The 23,287-nt window shown below is 44.1% G+C and overlaps 1 protein-coding gene across 2 annotated transcripts in view; it reads right to left on the bottom strand.

Annotated features, from left to right (window-relative positions):
* Positions 1–23,287, bottom strand: part of NBAS (NBAS subunit of NRZ tethering complex) — a 1,050,553-nt gene that overhangs the window by 532,087 nt on the left and 495,179 nt on the right. For both annotated transcript variants that reach the window (XM_077488811.1, XM_077488809.1), the window contains one exon: positions 15,124–15,237. In XM_077488811.1, the coding sequence (XP_077344937.1) occupies positions 15,124–15,237 (114 nt within the window). The remainder of the gene's footprint in view (positions 1–15,123; positions 15,238–23,287) is intronic.

Genomic DNA, 23,287 nt, shown 5'->3' on the forward strand with positions numbered 1-23,287 from the left:
AACAGGACCACCAACTGGAAGTGTCGAGGACCCATAACAAAATAAATAAATGACTGATGTGTTGGAAAAAATGGTATTTTTATATACAGCTTACCTGTAAAATCCTTTTCTTGAGAGTACATCACGGGACACAGGAGCTTCATTACATAGTGGGTTATATAGGCACCTCTGGTGATAGGACACTGGTTGACCCTAATTAAGGAGAATTCCTCCCCTATATAACCCCTCCCATTTGGGAGGCACCTCAGTTTTGTAGCAAAGCAATAAGAAACCACGTAAAACCCAAGAGGGGCGGGAGCCCTGTGTCCCGTGATGTACTCTCAAGAAAAGGATTTTACAGGTAAGCTGTATATAAAAATCCCATTTTCTTGATCATACATCACAGGACACAGGAGCTTCATTACATAGTGGGATGTCCCATAGCAATGCTCAGATTGAGGGGAGGGAGACACAGATCATAATCATAGACCGCCAGGGACCTGAGGACCTAAACTGCAGCCTGCAGTACACTACGCCCGAAGGCGATATCCTCTTGCCCTCTGACATCCACCTGATAGAATCTGGTGAATGTATGGACTGATGACCAAGTCGCAGCCTTACAGATCTGAGCCAGGGAGGCCTGGTGATGCACTGCCCAAGAAGCACTGACAGCCCTAGTAGAGTGTGCTTTCACCTGAAAAGGAGGAATCTTCCTCTTTAAGTCATAGGCCTGAGAAATAACTTGTCTGATCCACTTTGAGAGGGTGGATTTTGACGCTGCCTGACCCTTTCTGGGGCCTTCCGGCAGAATAAATAAACAATCAGTTTTCCTTATCTCAGAAGTTGCCTGAAGATAAACCCTGATTGCTCTAACCACATCCAAAGTGTGTAAAGACTCTTCCTCTGTGGACTGAGGGTCCGGAAAAAAGGATGGTAGGATTACATCCTGATTCAAATGGAAACCCGAAACCACCTTAGGTAGAAAGGACCTGTTGGGACGCATAACCACCCGGTCCTTATGAATAATTAAATACGGCTCTTTACTGGAAAGAGCTGCCAACTCTGATACTCTTCTAGCCGTGGATATGGCTACTAAGAAGACCAGCTTTTTAGTCAGGAGAGCTAAAGAAGCCAGATGCAAAGGTTCAAAAGGTTGCCCCTGTAAGGCCGAGAGAACCAAATTCAGATCCCATGGGCATACCGGAGGTTTAACTGGCGGCTTTGTCCGCATAGCCCCCTGGATAAAAGCCCGTACCAGGGAATGTGATGCAAGAGGTTTTTGAAAAAATACCGATAGGGCCGAAATCTGCACTTTGATAGTGCTTATGGCCAAATTCATTTCTAGGCCTGACTGGAGAAAGGCCAAGATTCTGTTAATGACATACTTTCTAGGATGCCACTTCCTGAGTTCACACCAGGAAACATATGTCCTCCAGATTTTGTAATAAATACGCCTGGAGGCCGGCTTTCTGGCATTGACCAGAGTAGAAAGGACTGGCCCCGAAAGGCCACGGTCTCTCAGAATGTGGGTCTCAGCAGCCAAACCGTCAAATTCAGACTGCGTAAAGCAGGATGGTAGATTGGACCCTGTGAGAGCAGATCTGTCCGGAGAGGGAGGGTCCATGGCCTGCCTACTGCCAACTTCATGATTTCTGCATACCATGGTCGCCTGGGCCAAGCCGAGGCCACCAAAAGGACCGACTTCGTCTCCCTCTTGACCCTTCCCAGGAACCCCGACAGCAGCGGGCTCGGGGGGAAGGCATAGATCAGATTGTACTGATTCCAGGGAACCGTCAGAGCATACCCCTGAGCAAGTGCATCTCTTGTCCTTGACACAAACTTGTCCAGTTTCCTGTTGAACCTGGATGCAAACAGATCTACGTCTGGAGTGCCCCACTTGTGACATATGTTCTGAAACACGTCGGGGTGCAGAGCCCACTCTCCTGGGCACAATTGCTGGCGGCTGAGAAAATCCGCCTGCCAATTCTCCACTCCTGGGATGAAGACTGCAGAAAGACACGCAGCATGCTTTTCTGCCCAGACAAGTATGCGATTCACCTCCTTTTGGGCCGCCAGACTTCTGGTACTGCCCTGGTGATTGATATAAGCCACTGCGGTGGCATTGTCGGACTGAACCCGAACCGGGAAACCTCGCAGTCTGTAAGACCACCCTATGAGTGCCATGTAAACTGCCCGAATCTCCAAGATATTTATGGGCAGTAGACTTTCGGTCGCAGACCATTTCCCCTGCGAGCACGTTCCCTCCAATACAGCTCCCCAGCCTATCAGGCTGGCATCTGTTGTGATAATCTTCCATAAGAGAGGAAGAAAAGTTTTGCCTTTCAGCAAATTCCTGGTTTGTAACCACCAGACAAGACTTTTGCGTGTCCCGGGGGATAAACGCATAGGAAGATCCAGGGATTGGGGCTTCCTGTTCCAAGCCGCAAGGATGCATCTTTGCAGAGGCCTTGAATGGAACTGGGCGAATGGGACGGCCTCGAAGGAGGCGACCATCTTTCCCAATAGTCTCATGCACAACCGAATGGAGGAAGATCTTCTGCCCAGAATCAGGCGCACCAGATCTCCAATGGCCAAAGCCTTTAGCCTTGGAAGAAACACCCTGCCCTGAAGGGTGTCGATAATCATACCTAGGTATTCCAACCTGGTAGTCGGTTGTAGGGACGACTTTTCTAGGTTTATAATCCAACCTAGGCGTTCTAGATGTTCTAGCGTTTTGGTAAAGCTGCGACTTAGGAACGCTGCAGTTCTCTCTACGAGAAGCAAGTCGTCTAGATAAGCCATGACGGCTATACCCTGAACTCTTAAGATTGCTAAGAGAGGGTCCAGAATCTTTGTGAAGACTCGAGGGGCTGTAGCAAGCCCGAACGGCAAGGCCACAAATTGAAAATGGCGCTGCTCTACCGCGAACCTTAGAAATTTCTGGTGTGCGGGAAAAATTGGCACATGGAGATATGCATCCTTGATATCTATTGATGCCATGAATTCTCCCCCTTGCAGGGAGGAGACCACAGTGCGGATTGACTGCATACGGAAGGTCTGGATGTGTAAAAACCGGTTTAGGTCTTTCAGATCCAGGATAGGTCTGACACTTCCATTTGGTTTTGGAACGGTGAAGAGATTTGAATAAAACCCTGAGCCCTGATCTTTCGGGCTCACTTCTACTATCACACCCTGGGATAGTAACTGATCTAAGGCCAGGAATAGCGGTTTTTGCTTTACTGGATCCCTGGGGATCCTTGACCTTAGGAAACGAGAAGGTGGAATCTCCTGAAACTCTAGCTTGTAGCCCAGAGATACTGAAGAGATCACCCACTTGTCCTGGATCTCTTCCCGCCAGGCGCCTGCAAACTGCAGGAGCCTTCCCCCCACTCTGCCGAGCGGGGGCGCCCCTTCACAAGGAAGTTTTGGGGCTCTGCTTGGCAGGCTTTCGCCCCAAGTCTTTTTCTGTCCCTGGGCTCGGCCTTGAGCCTTTCTAGCAGTGGAGGACTGAGAAGGCCGTCGCCACTGTTTAGAGCTTGATGCTTCGGGAGAGAGAGCGCGCCTAAATGAAGGACGCTCTTTTTGACTGGAAGGAGAGTAGACTTACCTCCTGAAATATTTTGGACAAATTTATCTAATTCTTCCCCAAACAAACGCTCCCCTTTAAACGGGAACCCAGTCAAATGCTTTTTGCATGACAGTTCAGCAGCCCACTTTTTTAGCCATAGGGCCCTACGCATGTGTACCAACATGAGGGACAAACGTGATGCTTGTTGGACAGAATCCAAAATCGCATCAATTATGAAACACAGGATGTGAGGCAATTCTGCATAATTTTCTACTTCCTCACTGGGAAGGAGCCCAAACATCTGTTTAACTTGTTCCTTGAGGAACTGACACAACCCCACGGCTGCGACTGTAGGTTGCACCACAGCGCCAGCCATGGAAAAGGAGGTTTTTAATAAGGTTTCCAGCCTTTTATCGGTTGGATCCTTGAAAAACCTGCGCATTATCCAAAGGACAAGTTAGGTTTTTATTCACACAAGAAACAGCCGCATCGACAGATGGGACCCCCCACTTCTTGGTGAAACTTTCCTCCACAGGATAATGCATGGAAAACCTTTTGGGAGGAGTAAACAGTTTATCGGGATGTCCCCAATCCTCATACATCAATTTATCCATTAAAGGATGAATTGGAAAGGAATAAGCAGTCTGTGGGGCTTTCCTGACTCCCAGGGAAGAAACAGAGGACGTAGCGACTTCAGCAGCAGGCATTCTGAATGTGGTCCGCACCAATTCAGTATAATACTGCACCTGCTTCCTGAGTGCCTGGGAGGAGGGGACTATCTCCTCATCCTCTGACTCATCCGACTGCTCATGATCCCTATCCAAAGATAGGGATCCCTCCTCATTTTCAGAAGAACTATCCGAGAGAGGGATTTCAGCAGAGGGAGGGGATCTACCCCTTTTCCTGCTATCTTTTAGGGAAGCAGAAATAAAATTCATGATTCTCCCTTCAAAACCCTCCAATGTAGCCCTAAGGGAGTCCTCAGTGACATAAACCAGGGCTGCAACATTAGGAGAGGCTGCAAAACCTGACAGGTGCACTGACTCGTCTTGAGAGGCTGGCTCCAGTCTTGCAGAGGGGGATGGTAATTTACAGGCACTTTTGGAACCCCTGGACCTAGGCGGTGACTTGCCAGTGCTCTTATTACCTCCCCCTGAGACCCTCTTACGAGGAGACATAGTACTAAGCTACAAAGCAGAGGTACTAGTACAAGTGCGATCACTGTTGCGCTTAAAGTCTCACAATAAATCAATATATGCTTAAACTGCACAATCTGATGCCGAGTAGGTGTCTTAAGGTTTGCCTGGATCCAATCCCCACGGATGCTTACTGCCCACAGCTCCTGTGTCTCCTCTTACAGTCCCCTGACGCTCTGGGCTTTTAAAACTGCCGCCTGGCGCCTGCGCCGTGCACACTAACGTGCACGGCTCGCAACCACACACCCCCCCCCCTCCTCCATTAGGCCGGGAGCGCGCCCGGCGCGCGTGCACGAGGACCGCGGAATCCGGGGGGGGAGGAGAACCCAAAACGGAGCAGCGTGGGACCCCTGAACTGCGTGGGACCCCTGTTTACCTTCATCTGTGGCAGGGACTGCAATGGAGACGCGAGTAGCTGGAGAAACCAGGCTTTCACTGAGCGTGTTGTATTGAAAGGCATGTAAGTATGCATCAGGCTGCTCTTACTCCCTCTAGTGGTGGAAATCAGGTAAGACATACAACTACTCACAATGAAGAAATCCATTCATATATTTAAATATACAGGATGACTTCCCTTACCTGTCCCCGCCGCAGGAATTGCTGAACCAGACCAATTCCAGCCTTCACCCATCACGGCGGGTATTGCTAGCCAACCTTCAGGTATATCTGGGGCTCTTACGAAAAGAACCTCCCACCTGGGCCATGTAGAAAGCTCTGCCAGAAACTTTCGGGCGCTCTGTATAAACAGTACCCCAAGTCTGGTTTTCCCAGAGCCCAGTCTTCCAATGGAGAGGACTTACAGGCAAAACCTCGCTTCTTCGGCAGACGAGGCCCGGGTACCATACCATCTTGGGAGTCAAATATCGGCCCGAGGTATGGATCCGGTTTGTTGTAGCCCTTCGGCCCTCGCAGGGACCTGCATAGAGCTAAGTTTTACGTGACCATCACCCAGACACTGGCGAAAAAACTGAGGTGCCTCCCAAATGGGAGAGGTTATTTGGGGAGGAATTCTCCTTAATTAGGGTCAACCAGTGTCCAATCACCAGAGGTGCCTATATAACCCACTATGTAATGAAGCTCCTGTGTCCCGTGATGTATGATCAAGAAACATGGTTTTGCAAGTACATGTCCTTGATGTCTACATAGGCCAGAATGTCTTCCTGATGACGGGAGGCTATTGCAGACTGGTGGATTTCATATGGACGTTTTGGGAGCAAATTAAGGCAATCAGAGCTTTGAGTTCCAAGAAGGCATGAATACCCTTTTTGGTTTTGCAACAGTGTAATGCCCTGTGCACACGGATGGACTTTCCAATGGAAAATGTGCAATCGGATAGTGTTGTCGGAAAATCTGAACGTGTGTGGGCTCCATCGGAATTTTTCCGTCTGAATTTCTGACACAAATTTTGAGAGCTGGATCTAAAATTTTACCACAACAAAATCCGATCATTTAAATTCCGATCGTGTGTAGACAATTGCGACGGACAAACTGGCACCCATGCTCAGAATAAATCACGAGACGAAAGCTATTGGCTACTGCCCTCTTTATAGTCTCGTCGTAACATGGTTTATGTCACCTCGTTCTGAACGATCAGATTTTCCGACAATTTTGTGTGACCGTGTGTATGCAAGACAAGTTTGGGCCAAAATCCGTCAGAAAAAATCTGATGGATTTTGTAGTCAGAATGTCCAACTGTGTTTACAGGGCATAAGAGTTGACATAATCCTTGAAATCTGTCCCTAATAAGAACTGAGATAACCCTTGTTTGAGAGGGCTGCATGGACATTGTATTCTGAGAGGGAAAACTGGAAGACATGAAGAAAGGAGGGGGTTGATAGTACAACTCTAGCCTGTGGCCTCAAAAAGATACTTTCCCTACCTGGGCATCTTAGATGCTGACTAAATGTCCACAAAGGTTCACAGAGGTCTCCCAACTTTGGAAAGCCACTCCTTCATGCACAAGAGAACTTGTCTGCATCTTGGAGAGATTTAGGGGCTCGGGGTTTGTGGTGAAACTAGGCTCCTGACTTAGATTTGGTCTTAGAAAGTGAAACCTGCGAGTAACAAAAGTAGCTCTTCTTTGCATCAGAGGAGAGTGGATTTGTCTCAATTTCAGGCCTAAGGTTCTTTTGCTAGAAAAGATTTGCGCTTCTTTCCCCAGCAACATCCTTGGTGTGGGTGTAAAAGGCAGTTAAAAATGAGAAGTTTACCTCCGAAAAGGTATGTACAGCAAACACTTTTTACATGCCCGCTCTGCTGCCCAACATTTCAACAAAATAGTTCTCAACATATTCACTGATAGGTGACTCATACGTGAAATGAGATGCAAACTATGCTTAAAGTGTAACTAAAATTAAAACTATTTTTGATTTAATAAGGGTGGGTTATAATCCCTGTCAGTTTTTTTTAGCCATCTTTTTGCAATAGGGAAGATTCCCCTTCACTTCCTGTCCCATAGCCAAAACAAGAAGTGAGAGGAAATCTCTTTAAAGTGAGGAAATCCAGGTGTGGTACCAGAGCCAGTGCCCCCATTTGGGATTTTCTTTTACTTCTTTTTACTTCTAACGAAAAGTTTGGTCGCGTGTACGCGGCATCAGAGAAAGCTTCTTGAAGTTTGCAGCAAGCGTTGCAAAAGTTTGCTGTTCATACTGCTCTTATACAAACTGAAGCCTGTGTAAAACAGACCTAGGGAGACGTGATTCAGTGGGATTGCTCCTCTTCTGTTTTTGATATCACAAGTTATTTCTAATACAAGGTGAAAATCTCCAGCCTACCAACTGCTGGAAGCGGGAGAGGTTCAAAAGGCCATCGTTGACCAACTCACTGTAGATGACAGGAAGGAGTAACCAAGGTAAAACTGCACATCTCTTGTGATAATGAACAGTAGTGGGAATATGCTACCTCACACCAAATAGCGGAAAAGAGCACTTTTGTGTGTGTGCACAAACTCCAACTGATAACGCAGCACCTCACTCCCCAGCATTTTAATCCCTTCTGTGGAGGCCAACAGAAGAAAGGGATGTAATAATGGGAGCAGTTCTTGGTGCTGTGCCATGGTTCTGGAAATGGAAAGTGCTCTGTGGCTAACAGAGTCCACTAAGGCAAAGTGCCACAAACGGAGCCCAGGCAGGCCACACAAACATCCAATCCTTAAGGATTTAGGTTGGGCCTCCAAAGCTATTGATGTGAATACAACTAACCAGATAGATGCATACAATATCAACTCAAGCAGGATCTAGATGAGGTCTTGAGTGAAAAATGGCTGGCACGATAGTTCAACTTTTCTGAGTAGAAAAAATACATCAATCCTGGGACACTAGAAAAAAACTAGGCATGCTGGGATTGGGAAAGGGATACCTGCATGCTCACAATCTTTTTTGTTTGGCAGTATCCAAATCCTCCTGTAGGCAGCAGAATAACCCATGTCTCTGCATCCTTTGTCCCTCAATGAATCAATATATATATATATATATATATATATATATTTAATTTATTCCACCATTGTGAATACCTGGCAGTGGGAAATCACCTGTTTATGTGATTTTGAATTAAAATGCATCTTAAAAAAAAAAAAAATGTGATACATTTTATATACTGCAGCGTGTACCAGTCTTTAGACATGACAGCTGTATTTGTTTTAACTTTATTTTCTCCTGTTGATCATCAAGTAAACCCCCATTCTGCCCTAGGGTGACAAGCTCACTCACTACACATATGGAAAAGCAGAAAAGAGAACACCTCTCTCTCCCCACCTATATGACTTTAAAAGGCCCCACAATCAGGGCCTAGTGACATGTTTTCTTATAAAAACAACCCTTTCCTCCTTTCCCACCCACCAATATTTTCCTTCACTGTACTTCCCTGCAGCTCTATTGGCAAAGCCCCTTAGTAAACAACTGATGTTTTCAGGTATAGGGGAGCATGCAATCACCTTCTATATTGCCTGAGCCTAAGTGGACAATAACGAACCCAAAACAAAACATGGAGAATGCACTGGGTTATGACTCTGAAAGAGAAACAGATCAGTAGAGGAAAGGGGGGTTTGGGGGTTAAGTATCAGAAGCACTTTTAAATAAGAGGCAAATGCTAGGTCCTGGACAGAAAATGTCCTTCTAGTTCCAATTTTTAACCCTTACAACAGGCATGACGTGTGATCTTGTTTCCACCTCTGGACCCTCCAGCTATTATTTTGACTAGTGATGCACCGAAAATAGGGTTTTCAGTGTTGTGCTGAAAGAAAAAAGTTGCCAATAATGGCTGTCAAAAACGCCCACGATTTTACTGTGCTGATGGGGTGTTTTTCATAGGTCACGTGACTCGAAAAATGCAATAAAAATGCAAGACAGTTTTGCTGTGTTTTCCATGCATTCCAATGGGGAGGTACACTCTTGGTGTGTTTTTTTTTTTTTTTAACTGACCAAATGCACCTAAAATGCAGCATGCAGGGTTTTTAACACTGCTTCAAAAGGTGCAGATAATGGCTGACACTAAATGCATATTCATTTAAATACATTATACTAATTAAAAAGTCACATATAATACAATTAAAAAAAAACTGTACATTATCTCACAAAAATAGGATTTTTCATCATACTTACCTGCAAAATCCCTTTGAGTAAATCATGGGCCACAGAGTTAGAGTAATATTCATTACCTGCTGGGACATCCCAGAGCAATAGCCTTGAGGGGAGGGAGACACCCTGCCAAACAATAGGCATCAGACCCCATACAGCAGCCTGCAGTACACTGCGGCCCAAAGCCGAATCCTTGGCTGCTCGAACATCTACTTGATAAAATTTGCGAACTTATGCACTGCAGACCAGGTAGCATCCTTACAAATTTTAGCCCCAGATACCTGATGGTGAAAAGCCCAGGAGGTTCCTACACCCCTGGTAGAATGAGCTATCACCTTAAACACCCGACCCTGTCATGGTGAAGGATCAAGAATGGTTCCCTGCACGAAAGGGCCGACAACTCTGACACCCTTCTAGCCGAGGTGATGGCCACCAGGAAGGCTAGCTTGCATGACAGCAAGTCTAATGGAATTGCCTTGATAGGCTCAAATGGTTGTTTCTGTAACACAGACATCACCAAGTTCAAGTCCCAAGAACACACATTTGATCTAATGGGGGGAAGCAAGCAAGTTGCTCCCTGCATAAAGGTTCGGACCAATGAATGGGAGGCTAAAGGCCTTTGGAAGAATACTGATAGGGTCGAAACTGGACCTCCGATTGTACTCAAAGCCAATTTGACTTCCACAGCTGACTGTAGAAAGGAGAGAATTCTCCCAATCACGTATTTCAGAGGATGCCCTTTTTTGGTTTCATACCAAGCAATATAAGTCTTCCAGACCTTATGATAGCTTTTCTAGGATTCACTAGTGTAGACACCACTGTCCCGAGAGGTCACGTTCCTTTAACACCCTGGCTTCAATAGCCATGCCATAAAATTTAGAGACTGTAAATTGGAGTGGAATATAGGACCTTGAGACAGTTGACCAATGTGACTTGGAAGCGTCCATGGCCTGTCTATTGTCAGTCTCACAATCTCTGGGAATCAGGGCCTTCTGGGCCAGGCTGGTGCCACCAGAATGACTGGAATCTCCTCTCTCCAAATCCTGGGCAACAAATGTGGAAGGAGAGGGATCAGAGGGAAATCATAAACCAGGAAGTACTGGCTCCATGGAACTATCAGGGCATCTGCTCCAATTGCCAGAGGATCTCTTGTTCGTGTAGCTTGTAGCTTGTTGTTGAACCTGGATGCCAGTGGTCGAGCTCTGGTCATCCCCAACATTGGCAAATTTGCTGGAACACCTCTGGGTGTAGGTACCATTCCCCCAGGCAGATCTACTGGCGGTTGAGATAATCTGCCTTCTAGTTCTCTACGACTGTAATATGGGCTGCCAATATTAGTGGCACATGTCCCTCTGCCCAGGCTAGTGTGTAGTTCACCTCCTTCAGAGCTGAACGACTCCTGGTATCGCCTTTTTGGTTTATATTGGCCACTGCTGTGGCATTGTCGGACTGTCCCCTGATGGGGCATTCCTGAAGCTCCACCATCCAGAATCGTAGGGCTAGATGTACTGCCCATAGTTCTAGGATGTTGATGGGCAGGGTCTGCTTTGTCCCTGACCATTTCCCCTGGGCTGTGAGCCCATCTAGGGTCGCTCCCCAGCCTGAGAGACTGGCATCTGTACTCAGTACTCTTCAAGTTACTGGGAGAGAGGATTTTCCCTTTCACAGGTTCTGTTCCTGCAACCACCAGTTTAGGCTTAAGCATGTCTGAGGAGATAAGCACATTAGATAATCCAGGGCTTCCTCTGTTCAAAGCCAACAAGATGTCTTGTTGCAAAGGCCTAAAATGGAACTGGGCATACTGCCTTGAAGGAGGATACCATCCTCCCTAGAAGACTCATACAGAGATGTATGGAGGGTTGTCTGGTGCCCCTTATCTGACGCATCCTTCAGGGCACAGATCCTTGCGGGTGGCAAGAATATTCTTGCTTGGACCATGTTTAGAATCAGACCTAAATATTTTAGACTTTGATCTGGCCTCAAGGCTGACTTTTCAGTATTTATGATCCAGCCTAAGCTTTTCAAATAACTCACTGTGTATATTATGCTCTGTTCTAGGTACCTGACCACCAGGATCCCTTGGGCCCTTAAAAGACCCAGTACTGGTACTAGGACCTTTGTGAACACCCAGGGAGCTGTAGCAAGCCCGAAGGGTAGAGCCACAAACTGAAAATTATGTTCCTCTACTGCAAAACATAGGAACCTCTGATAAGGCTGAAAGTGGCTTTCTTCTGGGAGGACAGCCATGTAGACCAATTTGATGCATTGTGCTGAGTATGGTCTGAACACTGACAGGCTGACCTCCCCACCCCTTTAACCTCTGCAGCATTGCTGGCATCACTCAAAAGTCTATTTCCCAAAGACAACCTCTGGATATGACACTGAGCATATGCACTCAACTTCTTTGGTCGACCATGGCAAGGCCTGTTCTGAATGGAACCTGTCCTGTTAAAGTGGTTGTAAACACTTACAGACCACTTTGTCCTACAGGTAAGCCTAGATTAAGGGTTACTTGTAGGTTCATGAAATATCTCCTATACCTACACGGTTCAGGAGATATTTGCAAAAAGACAGGCACCGCTGTCTACTACGCATGCGTCGTGGACAGCAGCGTGCAGGTGCACTGAGCATGCCGCTGCTAACGGTGATATGCCGTTAGTGGCGGCTCTCATGCGCATGCGCGGGCGTGGAGTCATCGCGGCTCCGGCCACTCACAGTGCCAGAACAGCAATACCCGGAAAAAGATGGACGCTTTGTGCAACAGGGGACAGTGGTGACATTGTTGGCTCCTGTGTCAGGCAAGGGACACATAATGGGCTACTAAGGTGATGCTTTACCTTTGCAGGGAGACTGTGCTGCAGCTCAGGGTCTTGGCAATGTTCTTATAGCACAGTCCATCTTTATGTAGAGCAACAATTATTTTTTTGTTTTGTTTTTTTGCCACGAGGTGCCATGTTGAACTTCCAGTGATCAGTATGAGAGCGTGAGAGCGATGACACCAAATTTAACACACCTGCTCCCCATTCACACGAGACCTTGTAACACTAACGAGTCACATGACACTGGGGAGGGAAAAGGGCTAATTGGGCCCGATTTGGACATTTTCTCTTAGGGGTGTACTTACTTTTGTTGCCAGTGGTTTAGACATTAATGGTTGTGTGTTCAGTTATTTTGAGGGGACAGCAAATGTATACTGTTATATAAGCTGTACACTCACTACTTTACATTTTAGCAAAGTGGCATTTCTTCAGTGTTGTCACATGAAAAGATATACTTTTGTGAGATACTGTATATATTTTTAAAAACTTCAATTTCGGGTTCGTTTCAGCCAAGTGCAACCAATTTTTTGGTTTAGGCACCAGAATTTTTATTTCAGCGCACTTCATATTTGACCTAAAATGATTCTGAATCTCTACAGCAGGACACCATTTTCAGATTGACCCAAATAATTAGACAGTTATTCATCACTATCTAGAATGCTATCAGTCTAAATGATGGTTTACAGTACAGAACCGGTATACTCTAAAACCCACGTGTCAAACACACGGCCCTCAAGGTAAATTCATGTGACCTGGCACCCCCCTCGTCTCTGCCCCCACCTTGTCTGAGCAGTTGGCTGCAGAGAAGACAGAACTCCTACAGATCCTGTGCCTATTTGTGCAGCCACACAACTCCACCCCCTGTTCTCAGTATTCAGTCTGGCAGCTGAATCCAGCCCTCCTCCAGATCCAGCACTGGTTCCCAGCTCCGTCCCCAGCTACTTCTTGGAAGTAGCACAAGATAAGAGGGGTTAACTGTGATTTAGGGAAGGTTGAGGGACTCTTGACTTTAGATGGTGGGGGGCTCTGGACATCTGCTAATTATGAGATTACTACAATTTTTCTCCAGTTGAAAACGAGGGCCATACGCCGCTGGTATGATCCACAAGAAACGTTATTGGAGACTGCCAAGGACTATGTTCAGTCTGAGCAGTCTCCATTAAAGAGGAACTGCAGTCTGCTCACATAATTTGCAATAAAAACATCTTTGCCATTCTGAAGCTTCACTCCAACCACTTTGCATATTATTTTTAATATACTGTGATTCTGTACTTGCCAAATATGCTGCAGAAATCTCGCTCAAGTAAGTCTGGTAGCAGCCATTTTAACTGTGGGCAGCTGAAGCTGCTGCCTGTTCACTTCCTGAATTTACACAGACACACAGGGGCACACCTCCAGTTCTGCAGCTCTCATTGGCCATCTTACGACTCATCCCCCTCCCTTCCTGGAAAACTCTCACAAGAGTGAACGAGAGCTGTGCATGATGTCATAAGCCTAGGCCAGTGACGGCAAACCTTGGCACCCCAGATGTTTTGTTACTACATTTCCCATGATGCTCAACTACACTGCAAAGTGCATGAACATCATGGGAAATGTAGTTCCAAAATATCTGGGGTGCCAAGGTTCACCATCACTGGCCTGGACTAATGACCAGACAAGAAAAAGGAAGTGGGCTGTATAAGGTATTTACTGGTAGAACAAAAAGTTTTGCTATCCAAAGTTAAAACAACAAGGGCAGACAATTTAATAGATGGAAAGTTGAAAAAAATGACTGAAGGTCCACTCTAAGGTTTTTTGTTTAGGATACCAGCAGTGCGTAACCCTCTTTTTCAGACTTGTATCATCTGCTACAGGAGTGTGCGGGCTCTGCGCCGATCTGCACTTGTCCTTCAAAGATTAAGTCATTACTAAAACCAGAAGTAATAAAAGGCAGAGGCAAATATTTATTATGCTAAAAAGCAAATACATAGTCTTACATAGACAACGGCCCCTTTGAGGGCAACTATCATGCTGATGGGGCCTGCAATGAAATTGATTCCGGAACCAGTGCTCTTAAAATATCTGCTAGCCTAAAATCCCTAGGGTGTATTATTATATTTTAGTATCCTTTGCTTGATTACCATCATTCTAATAATTCAAAGATAGTGAATCTTCTTAAAGTGATATTAAACCCTCAGTTGTCTGAGCACTTTCAACAGCTGATTTGATAACTTACTGAGCATGTGGCTTCTTTATCATTTAATCCTTGTCCATAGTCCAGTTTAAGCTGAAGTCATGATGGCTGGCTCAGGTTGTTTCTTGGTGGCTCCTTTCTTTTGCACAGTCCTATGGAGCCACCCTTGCATGCAGAGACATTGGAATCAATAGAAACACAGAGTCCTAAAATTGCAACTCAATCTCCTGCTGCAAGCTAACCGAATGATAGGAGATTGCACTTTACACTGCTCGCTATTTTTGTGTGAAGACTGGAAATTCAGGAAAGCAGCACTTAAGAGCGTGGGAGCATTGACATTTGTAAATTGCAAGTCCTGGGGTAAGAATTATAACACATAGTTTACTGGGAGATATTTGTTTTATTGTGCTCAATGTGCTGAGGGTTTACTACCTTACATCTTCCAAGAATTGACCTGTGTATAGCTTACCCTAAAGAGGAAGCTTCCCACCAAGGTATAAGAATTACCTATAGAGCCAATTGGTGGCTGAACCCATCGACATCCAGTGAAAACAGAGATAACATCCTCTTCTGTTATTCTCTCATTCCTGTACATCCTTCAATAACTACACTTTAGATAAAGAAAGTAAAAGACATTGTACTGCTTGCTACCTATTAAACAGGTGTGCACAAGATAACTATCACCCCTGTTGAGATAACAAGAAGTTTAATTAATTAATCCTTGAGACCCACTTGAAAAACATTTAATTACGTTATCTACATCAAGAGCGATAAAGGATTTTCCCTTGCTTGGTGCCTAAGATTTTATACTTACTTCAGCAATAAAAGGATTGACAATTAAAGATTCATAAAAAGGATGGCAGCCTTGATTAACTCCTGCTGTGCTTGATCCCTTGGCATCCTTTGGTGTACCGCTGTGCTCCTGAGCCTGATCGGGCAAAGAAAACACATTGTTAACATGTCAGTGTGATCCTGCATCATGTGGTACATGAAATGCACTGCATATAATGTCACAAATCAATTTCTAACATTGAAATGTCTTAATTAAGAACTGCAGTCATTAAAATAAAAATGGATAGCTGCAACAGAATACTAATGCCCTGTACACACGGTCGGACTTTCCGACGGAAAATGTGAGATTGGAGCTGGTTGTTTGCAAATTAAGACCGTGTGTGGGCTCCATCGGAATTCCCGACACACAAAGTTTGAGAGTTGGATCTAAAATTTTCCGACAACAAAATCTGATCGTGTAAATTCCGATCGTTTGTAGACAAGTCCGACGCACAAAGTGCAACGCATGCTCCGAATAAATTATGAGACGGAAGCTATTGGCTACTGAACTTTCCCTTTATAGTCCCGTCGTACGTCACCGCGTTCTTGATGATCAGAAATTCCGACAACTTTGTGCGACCATGTGTATGCAAAACAAGTTTGAGCCAACATCCGTTGGAAAAAAATTGAATGGATTTTGTTGTCAGAATGTCTGATCGTGTGTACGGGGCATAACAGTATAAAGGTGCGCTGGCTATAAGAGGATTCTCTTTTCCAGCCTGTTTGGAACATTGCTGATAAGCTGAAATTGAATATTTCAATCTACACAATCTTAGATCTACCAAAACTAGTTGGTACAAGGGCCAGCCTAAACCCCCTACACCAAGGCAGAATGTCAGGATACATTTGTGCAACCTGCTGGATTGCACAAAATAAATAAATAAAAAAACTGCAGTGTGCACCCGGCTTAAATGTACACAAATTCAATGGATTGATTAGATAAGCCTTCATAGCACATAGTTTTGGTAGACTGAAGATTTTATATGCAGAAAGTAACATGTATGGCCAGCTTTAAAGTGAAAATTCACTCTCCCAATCAACACTGAGTATTTTCAATCCTCATGCTGCTAGCATTTTTTCCGTTACTTTCTGGTTTCTTGCCTGTGTAAATGAGGTCATACATCCCAGGAGTCTACAGGAGAGGAGGATGGTTTTTCTAAGCACACTCTTTTACCTGCATGCTTGAGCTATGGGCAGATGAATTCCAGGAAGTAAATGCTTTTTGTCCTCACTCAAGATGGCCATCACCAGAAATGCTAGGGGGTTGTTTTTAAAAGCGATTTCTCCACAAAAGAAAGTATAGAGACGTGGATGAATGGGGGTGTGTGTGTGTTGCTTTGAATATTAAAAATAAATTAAAGGAGAAGTAAAACCAAAGCTCAGCTGTACTTTTCCTATGGATCACGGGAGTGCAGTTCATTCTGCAATCATATGACCCGTTTTCAGCGCACACCGTGGGCTCAATCCCCCTGTCAGCTGGTATCACAGAGCCAGTCCAGACTGTGATAATAAAGTTGGGATCTGCATACATGCCTGGACTGGCACCTTGCTCAGACTCTCAGAGAGCCGCTGAGTGCTTGAGCTGGCTGCTCCTTCCCCCACCACAGCCCAGCGCTCCAAGAGACAGTGCTGCCAGCTCTCTGCTTAGGGAGCCCTGAGAACCGAGCTATCAGTGGTGTTTGATCGCTTGGTTCTCATCCTTAGAGCCAGCAGGGGACAGATGCATCTTCCACCTAGGTAAATATGATTCTGATTGTATATATATATATATTATATATATATACACATGTATATATATATATATATATATATATATATATATATATATATATATATATATATATATATATATATATATATATATATAGATATATATATATAGAGATATATATATATATATAGAGATATATATATATATATATATATATATTTTTTTTTTTTTTTTTTTTTGTGTTTTTGGTTCTTAGATGCAGTGAAGATCTGCTTTAAGAGACCTGCAAAAAATAAGGGAAGGTAAAGGATTAAATAAAATAACTGACTTAAAGAAGAGATGAGGGTTCAAGGCTGGCTATACGTCCCCCCACAGGAATGCCTTGGGCTTAAAAATAAAGGTAAGCTACAGTCAACAAAATAGAGGTTTTTAATCCGCAACTGGGTAACAAATTAAAACATTCAGGATTAAATAGAAGTTAAAAAAAACATAATGAGAGTTCTTCTTTATCTCCCTTCTTCTTTGAGTGTACCGTCTCTTTAAACTTTGTCAGGCAGTTGGAAGATTTAATTCTTCACATGTCAGGCACTGTTTATGGATCCTTTCAGATGGGCATTCTGATCAGGTCTGCCTGTCAGTTTTTCAGGCGGACCTGATTTGAAGACCTATCCATCCCTAAGATTGTAAACAGACTTGTGATCATTGACACCCGCCTACCTCTGGGTCCGATCAGGCCTGCTAAAACAAAACATGGTGGACGCCATCCTCTTTCATTTAGGTGGAGCGGATTTGGAAGTAGCCAGGTGTAAATGGATAGTAGTGTGCATTTACTCCCGGCCACCAATAGAGCAGATACTGAGGGGACATGGATATGTCATCTGTCGTTCTGTTCTGATCAGCAGCAGACCAGCTCACAAATCCCCTTACTGATCACAACAGAATCTGCCCCATGTGAAAGGGGCCTGAAACATTTAATTTGCACTGTTGTTCTATCAATAAAAATAGTTATCAAACCTAAGCTTTTTGAAAGCATTCAAGCATTTATATATTATTCACAAGCAGTAAATATGATTTATAACAAGCCCTTAGTGACCTCTGTGGCCGTCGAAGCTGTGGAAAAATGTATCCACAACACACACAGCAAAACACTAAGGTCCTTTAAGTTGTTATCGCAGCAGCTCAGCCCATTCTGCTCTCCCGTCTCAGAGCTGCTGCTATATGTTTACATAATATGATTTTTATAACATCTTACCTGTAAAATCCTTTTCTTGCAGTAAATCACGGGACACAGAGCACCATAGCAATTACTATGTGGGTTATAGGTCACCTTCAGGTGATGGACACTGGCACACCCTAAACAGGAAGTTGCCTCCTTATATAACCCCTTGCATACCGTGAACACCTCATTTTTTGTAGCAAAGCAATATACCTATACCCCAGAAGAGGAAGGGTGGGACCTCTTGTCTCGTTATGTACTCCAAGAAAAGGAATTTACAGGTAAGCAGATAAAAAGCATATAAAAATCCTATTTTCTTTATCGTACATCACAGGACACAGAGCACCATAGTAATTACTATTTGGGATGTACCATAGCAATGCTATTTGAGGGGAGGGAGACACTGCCCGTAGGGCGCCAACAGACTTGAGGGCCTATACTGTTGCTTCCCCTTGCTACAGCCGAGAGACTGCTCCATGTGAAACTCTTAAGCCTGCCCCGGGCGGCCTCCTGGATGCTGTGTCCTACACATGGCACCGCACCTAGGCCCCACCCCCACCATCAACCTGCCCTCCTCCTTTTTTTTGAAAAAACTTTCCCGTGCACACCACAGGCAGCCTTTGGGTCTGCAGATCAAACGCGGGGAGGGGGAGTGTCAGAGACCAAACAAGCAGGAAGAGAAAAGAGAGAGAGAAAAAAAAAAAAAAAAGAGAGAAAAAAGAGAAAACACCACATGTGGAGCGAACTCTGGACTTCCTTGGGGGGGGGGGGGGGGGCGGGGGGTACAACTGCTGCTGACTCCCTAACCCTCCTGGTCTCATGGGAGAAAAGCATGGCAGATCTCTTACCATGCGAAGAATCCCCTTGTGCAAGCTGCTGCAGCCACACACACAGACTGACACTGAGCTGAAGTGAAGACAACAGATTAAGGTATGTGCACATACTCCCTCTAGTGGAGAATTAAGGCATAGAAACATTTTTCCCTAAAGAAAACCTTAGGTGGACTTTTATAGTTTCTAGGCTTCTTCCCTTACCTTATCCCTGCCGCAGGATTCTGCTGAATTAACAGACAGATCCAACCTTCACCCATAAAGGTGGTCTGCGTTTAGCAAACCTTCAAGGACCGGGTGTCTTTTTATCAGGGTGGTGCCTTGGACCTGTAATAGCACCCCGCCAGAAAAAAACTTCAGGTAATGTAGCATGACCAAAGCTCTGGGTCCTGAGATCCAGCCCTGCAAAGAGAGGTGTTACAGGCAAAACCTTGGGTACCATCCACCTTGGCCTCAGTGGCACTTTGGATGGATCCGGTCTTTGGAGGTTATTTAAATCCAGCATGGATCCCTCCTGGAGCTTCTCAGAGCACATCTTCACTCGTGACCAACACCTTAGAAACTGGAAAGTGTTCCTGGTATGGAAGGGGTTATATAGGGAGGCAGCTTCCTGTTTAGGGTGTGCCAGTGTCCATCACCTGAAGGTGGCCTATAACCCACATAGTAATTACTATGGTGCTCTGTACCCCATGATGTACGTAAATAAAAGGAGGCTTTTAAAGCTAGACATAGATTACTTTTTTTTTTATGATCATCCAGTGAGGTGGATAGAGTAATCATCTTCACTGAGACATTGTATTCTGATTCCTGATCAACAAAAGTGCTAAAAGATTTCCGTTCGATTGAAGTCAATCTAGCAATCTTTTTTTTTTTTTTTTGAATGGGGGCAGCCAAACATGGTCATTCCTTGCTGAACCAGCCAAATTTTGATCCATCTATGGCCAGCTTTAGTTACTGCTGGGAGGGCAACTAGGACTCTTACAGAATAATCAGACGCCAGTGCTGCTATGATATAATTTTAGTTAATTGCTCAACAGTGCCTGCTTGGCTGATAAATTTACCTCAGTACAGGTTTTAACTGAGGAGTCACCTCCCTATTAAATGAGGAAGAACCATCCAATGGATCATGTACCCATATGAGTGATGCATAGTGGATTAAAAGAAACATTAAAGTTGCCAATTGGCATCGATATTTGCCCCATCTGCAGGAACAAGCAGATGCATAATCAATAGATTGTAGTACAAACTGGGCCCCATTTAAGCAAACAGGAAAGTTTCTGTAACCCTCATCAACCAACGACACTCCACATTCCATTTATCTGCCATCCAACTAAATAGCGGTTTGCACTACACCAACTCATTACAGCTTGTTGCATCTTCTTATTAGGAAAATCCTGACAGTGCAACCATACTATGTAATGATACCCTGTCTGCTCAGATATCTGTTAACTTATTCTTGTGTGTAGGCGAAGTGTTCATCATAGAGGAGATGATGCAGAGGGTAGAATTGGCAGTTTAGTGAGCTCGCTGACAGCTACAATTTGAACTTGCATATGAAGGGAAAGATTGAAGGGTGTGTAACACAAATAGGGACACAGGAGAGATGAATTATGTCAGAATGTCCCCTAGGTATGCAGTTATTTATCTACCATATTTTATATAGCACACACATAAAAATGTATGTAAACCTTAACAATGATCATCTTTTATATGCTCTTTTTTAGTCTGTTAAATATACCACTGAAAGTGGTTTTATATATTTGCAGTGGGAAGTATATTTTCGGAGGGAAGTAGTGCAGTAGCTGCCAAGTATTCAGGAGGTGATACTGCCACCTTCCTACTCTCTTTTTTTTTTGACAGCCAAAATGGACAAAAACAAAATGTGGGTAAACAGGCAGGATTTTTGATGCAGAAGAGACATGCTTTGTTTCTTCTGCATTAAAGCCTCAAACTTGCCATTCCGACCCTGTACAGTGAGCTGCACATGCACACAGCTCACTGCACAAATCTAGCAATGTGGAAGCTGACAGAACTTCTGCAAAAGCAATGGAGTGATGTAATCTCGGCCCAGTCAATGTCAGCGGCCTGCAGGGAGTTCCAGGAAGTGTTGAAGGTGAGTATAGTTCTGCTTTAAAGTACCACTGCCAAACACGACAGGGGGTTTTTTTTTGTAAGGTTGCAAATCAAAGCATCGTGGACACAGAATGTCTACACTTTTGAGAGTATCTGCATATTCTCCCTCACGTGGGTGGTCATGGGGAAGTAAAACCATTGCTTAAATCCCTGTTTTTTCCTATCCATCCCTCATGTGAATGATACCTTAAGGACTGGTAATCTGCAAAATATTCACATTTTTATTCTTGGGTGAAGCTACAAATTACATGGTATTTACAGAGTATGACATTTAGGAAACATTTGTGGAATTCATTTTTCCATTGCATAAAACCTGCAGCTATTCAAAAAGAGCATGCTGTGGCAGGTAAATTTAGTGTAACAGATAATTGGCCTAATAAACTTGCCAAAACATATGTTAATATTAGCAATGGCAACTAATGGGAGCTAAAAATAATGCACAGCTAAAACTGGTTACCATTATCACACATAACATATGCATTATAGCTTACTAGACATAGCACTTTAAGGTCAGTGTCACAATAATGTGTACACCACCTCAACATACCTTTTCAGCTACACTCTTAACACATGTTCATTGCACCCCACCGCAGCACACCCACGCATAAAAATTACAAGAACACTGTAAAGTGAAGCAGGCTTACAACACTATAATAAGGGTTAGGATGTGCAATTGACCACTGGGACATTGAGGAATAATCTGCACAGCTCCAATTGCTGAACTCTAAGAAGAAATAAACCTTTTATTGTTTCCATTTGTAACAGAAGTGATGGCCTATAAATACTACCTGCTTTTAGAGAGTAAAGCCGCATCAGTGTTCAAGCAAGAAACATTCAAATGATTATCTAATATCATCCAAGATTACTGCCTGTATCTATCAGCTGCCAAAAATAAGTGGGTGAACGCAACAGCAAATGATAGAAGAGTTGATATTTTGAGTGGGATGCACGTCATTAAGTAACACAGCAGTGATCTCCAATCTACGGCCCTCCAGCTGTTGCGGAAATACACGTCCCATGAGGCATTGTAATACTCTGACATTGACAGCCATGACTAGGCAAGATGGGAATTGTAGTTCCTGAGCAACTGGAGGGCCATAGTTTGGAGACCCCTGATCTACAGTAACCTTAAATATTGAAACTTTCATGGGTGTACCAGAGAAGCTTCCAGCAGAATCTATCATCCTGACAACTGTATGCTGCACAGTAGTTCAGAGCTCTGTATTCTGGGCTTCAAAACGATCACATAAGTTCCTTCATTGCCAAATGTGTGTCAGCTAAAATAATAGTATGCCTGTCAGCTGAATTTTAATGCATATTCCCAAATGATGGGCTGATCTACAATTAGTCTTTCACATTTATACTTGCCTTATGCAATAATGTAAAGTGGTAAGACCATTTAAGCACTAAAGGTTTAAGGAAACAATGATACAGCTTTGCATAACTATTCACCCTTTTAGATTTTTTCAGCTAAGTTTATTTTAATTATGTACACAAATAATGCCCATAATTTTGAAGTGAAAAATATAGGTCATCAACTAAAACTCAGGGACTAAGTAGGGACATATTTTGTAATGCTGAAGGATCTACAGGATCCACAGCTGAGAAAACATCAACTGGAAGAACTAATGTTCCCAAAATCTAGGTTTTATGGATGTAATAAAACTAAACAAGGGACAAAAAATGTCCCTGCACCTATTTTTCCATGCAGCACATCATTACATAAATTGTGACGTGCTGCTGCACAGGTGAGTTGTCACCTGACATAGTTATATGTTGGGGTGCAGAAATTGGCACCACAGCATGACAAATTGTAGGTCTGAAAAGGTCCTTAACTGACAAAAATGCATACAGTAATTTGTTTGGAGTTTGCCAATTGTCACATGGGCTTCGCGGATCAGCACCTCTGGCTGGCAGCACTAGAGTTGTTGGTTCAAATCTCAGTCATGGCATCACCAGCATGAAAATTGCACATCCTTCCTATACCTGTGTGGGTTGCCTCCAGGTACTCTTATTTTCTCCCCCACCCCAAAGACATGCTGGTAGGTTATTGGCCCTAGTATGCGTATGTATGAATGTGAATTAGGGACCTTACATTGTAAGCTCCCTGAGGGCAGGTACTTATGTGAATGAGAAATTTACTGCATATATTTATGTTATGTGCCTGAAACATGAACTGAAATCTTTGGTCTTGTGCAAAATGAGTCAAACCCGTGGAAAAAGCAGTGTTAGGCGGGCAAAATAGGGGAATAACTAC

The sequence above is a fragment of the Lithobates pipiens genome, unplaced genomic scaffold, assembly GCF_037356315.1.
Source record: "Lithobates pipiens isolate NorthernLeopardFrog02 unplaced genomic scaffold, aLitPip1_a1.2 Scaffold_18, whole genome shotgun sequence".
Lineage (NCBI taxonomy): Eukaryota > Metazoa > Chordata > Amphibia > Anura > Ranidae > Lithobates > Lithobates pipiens.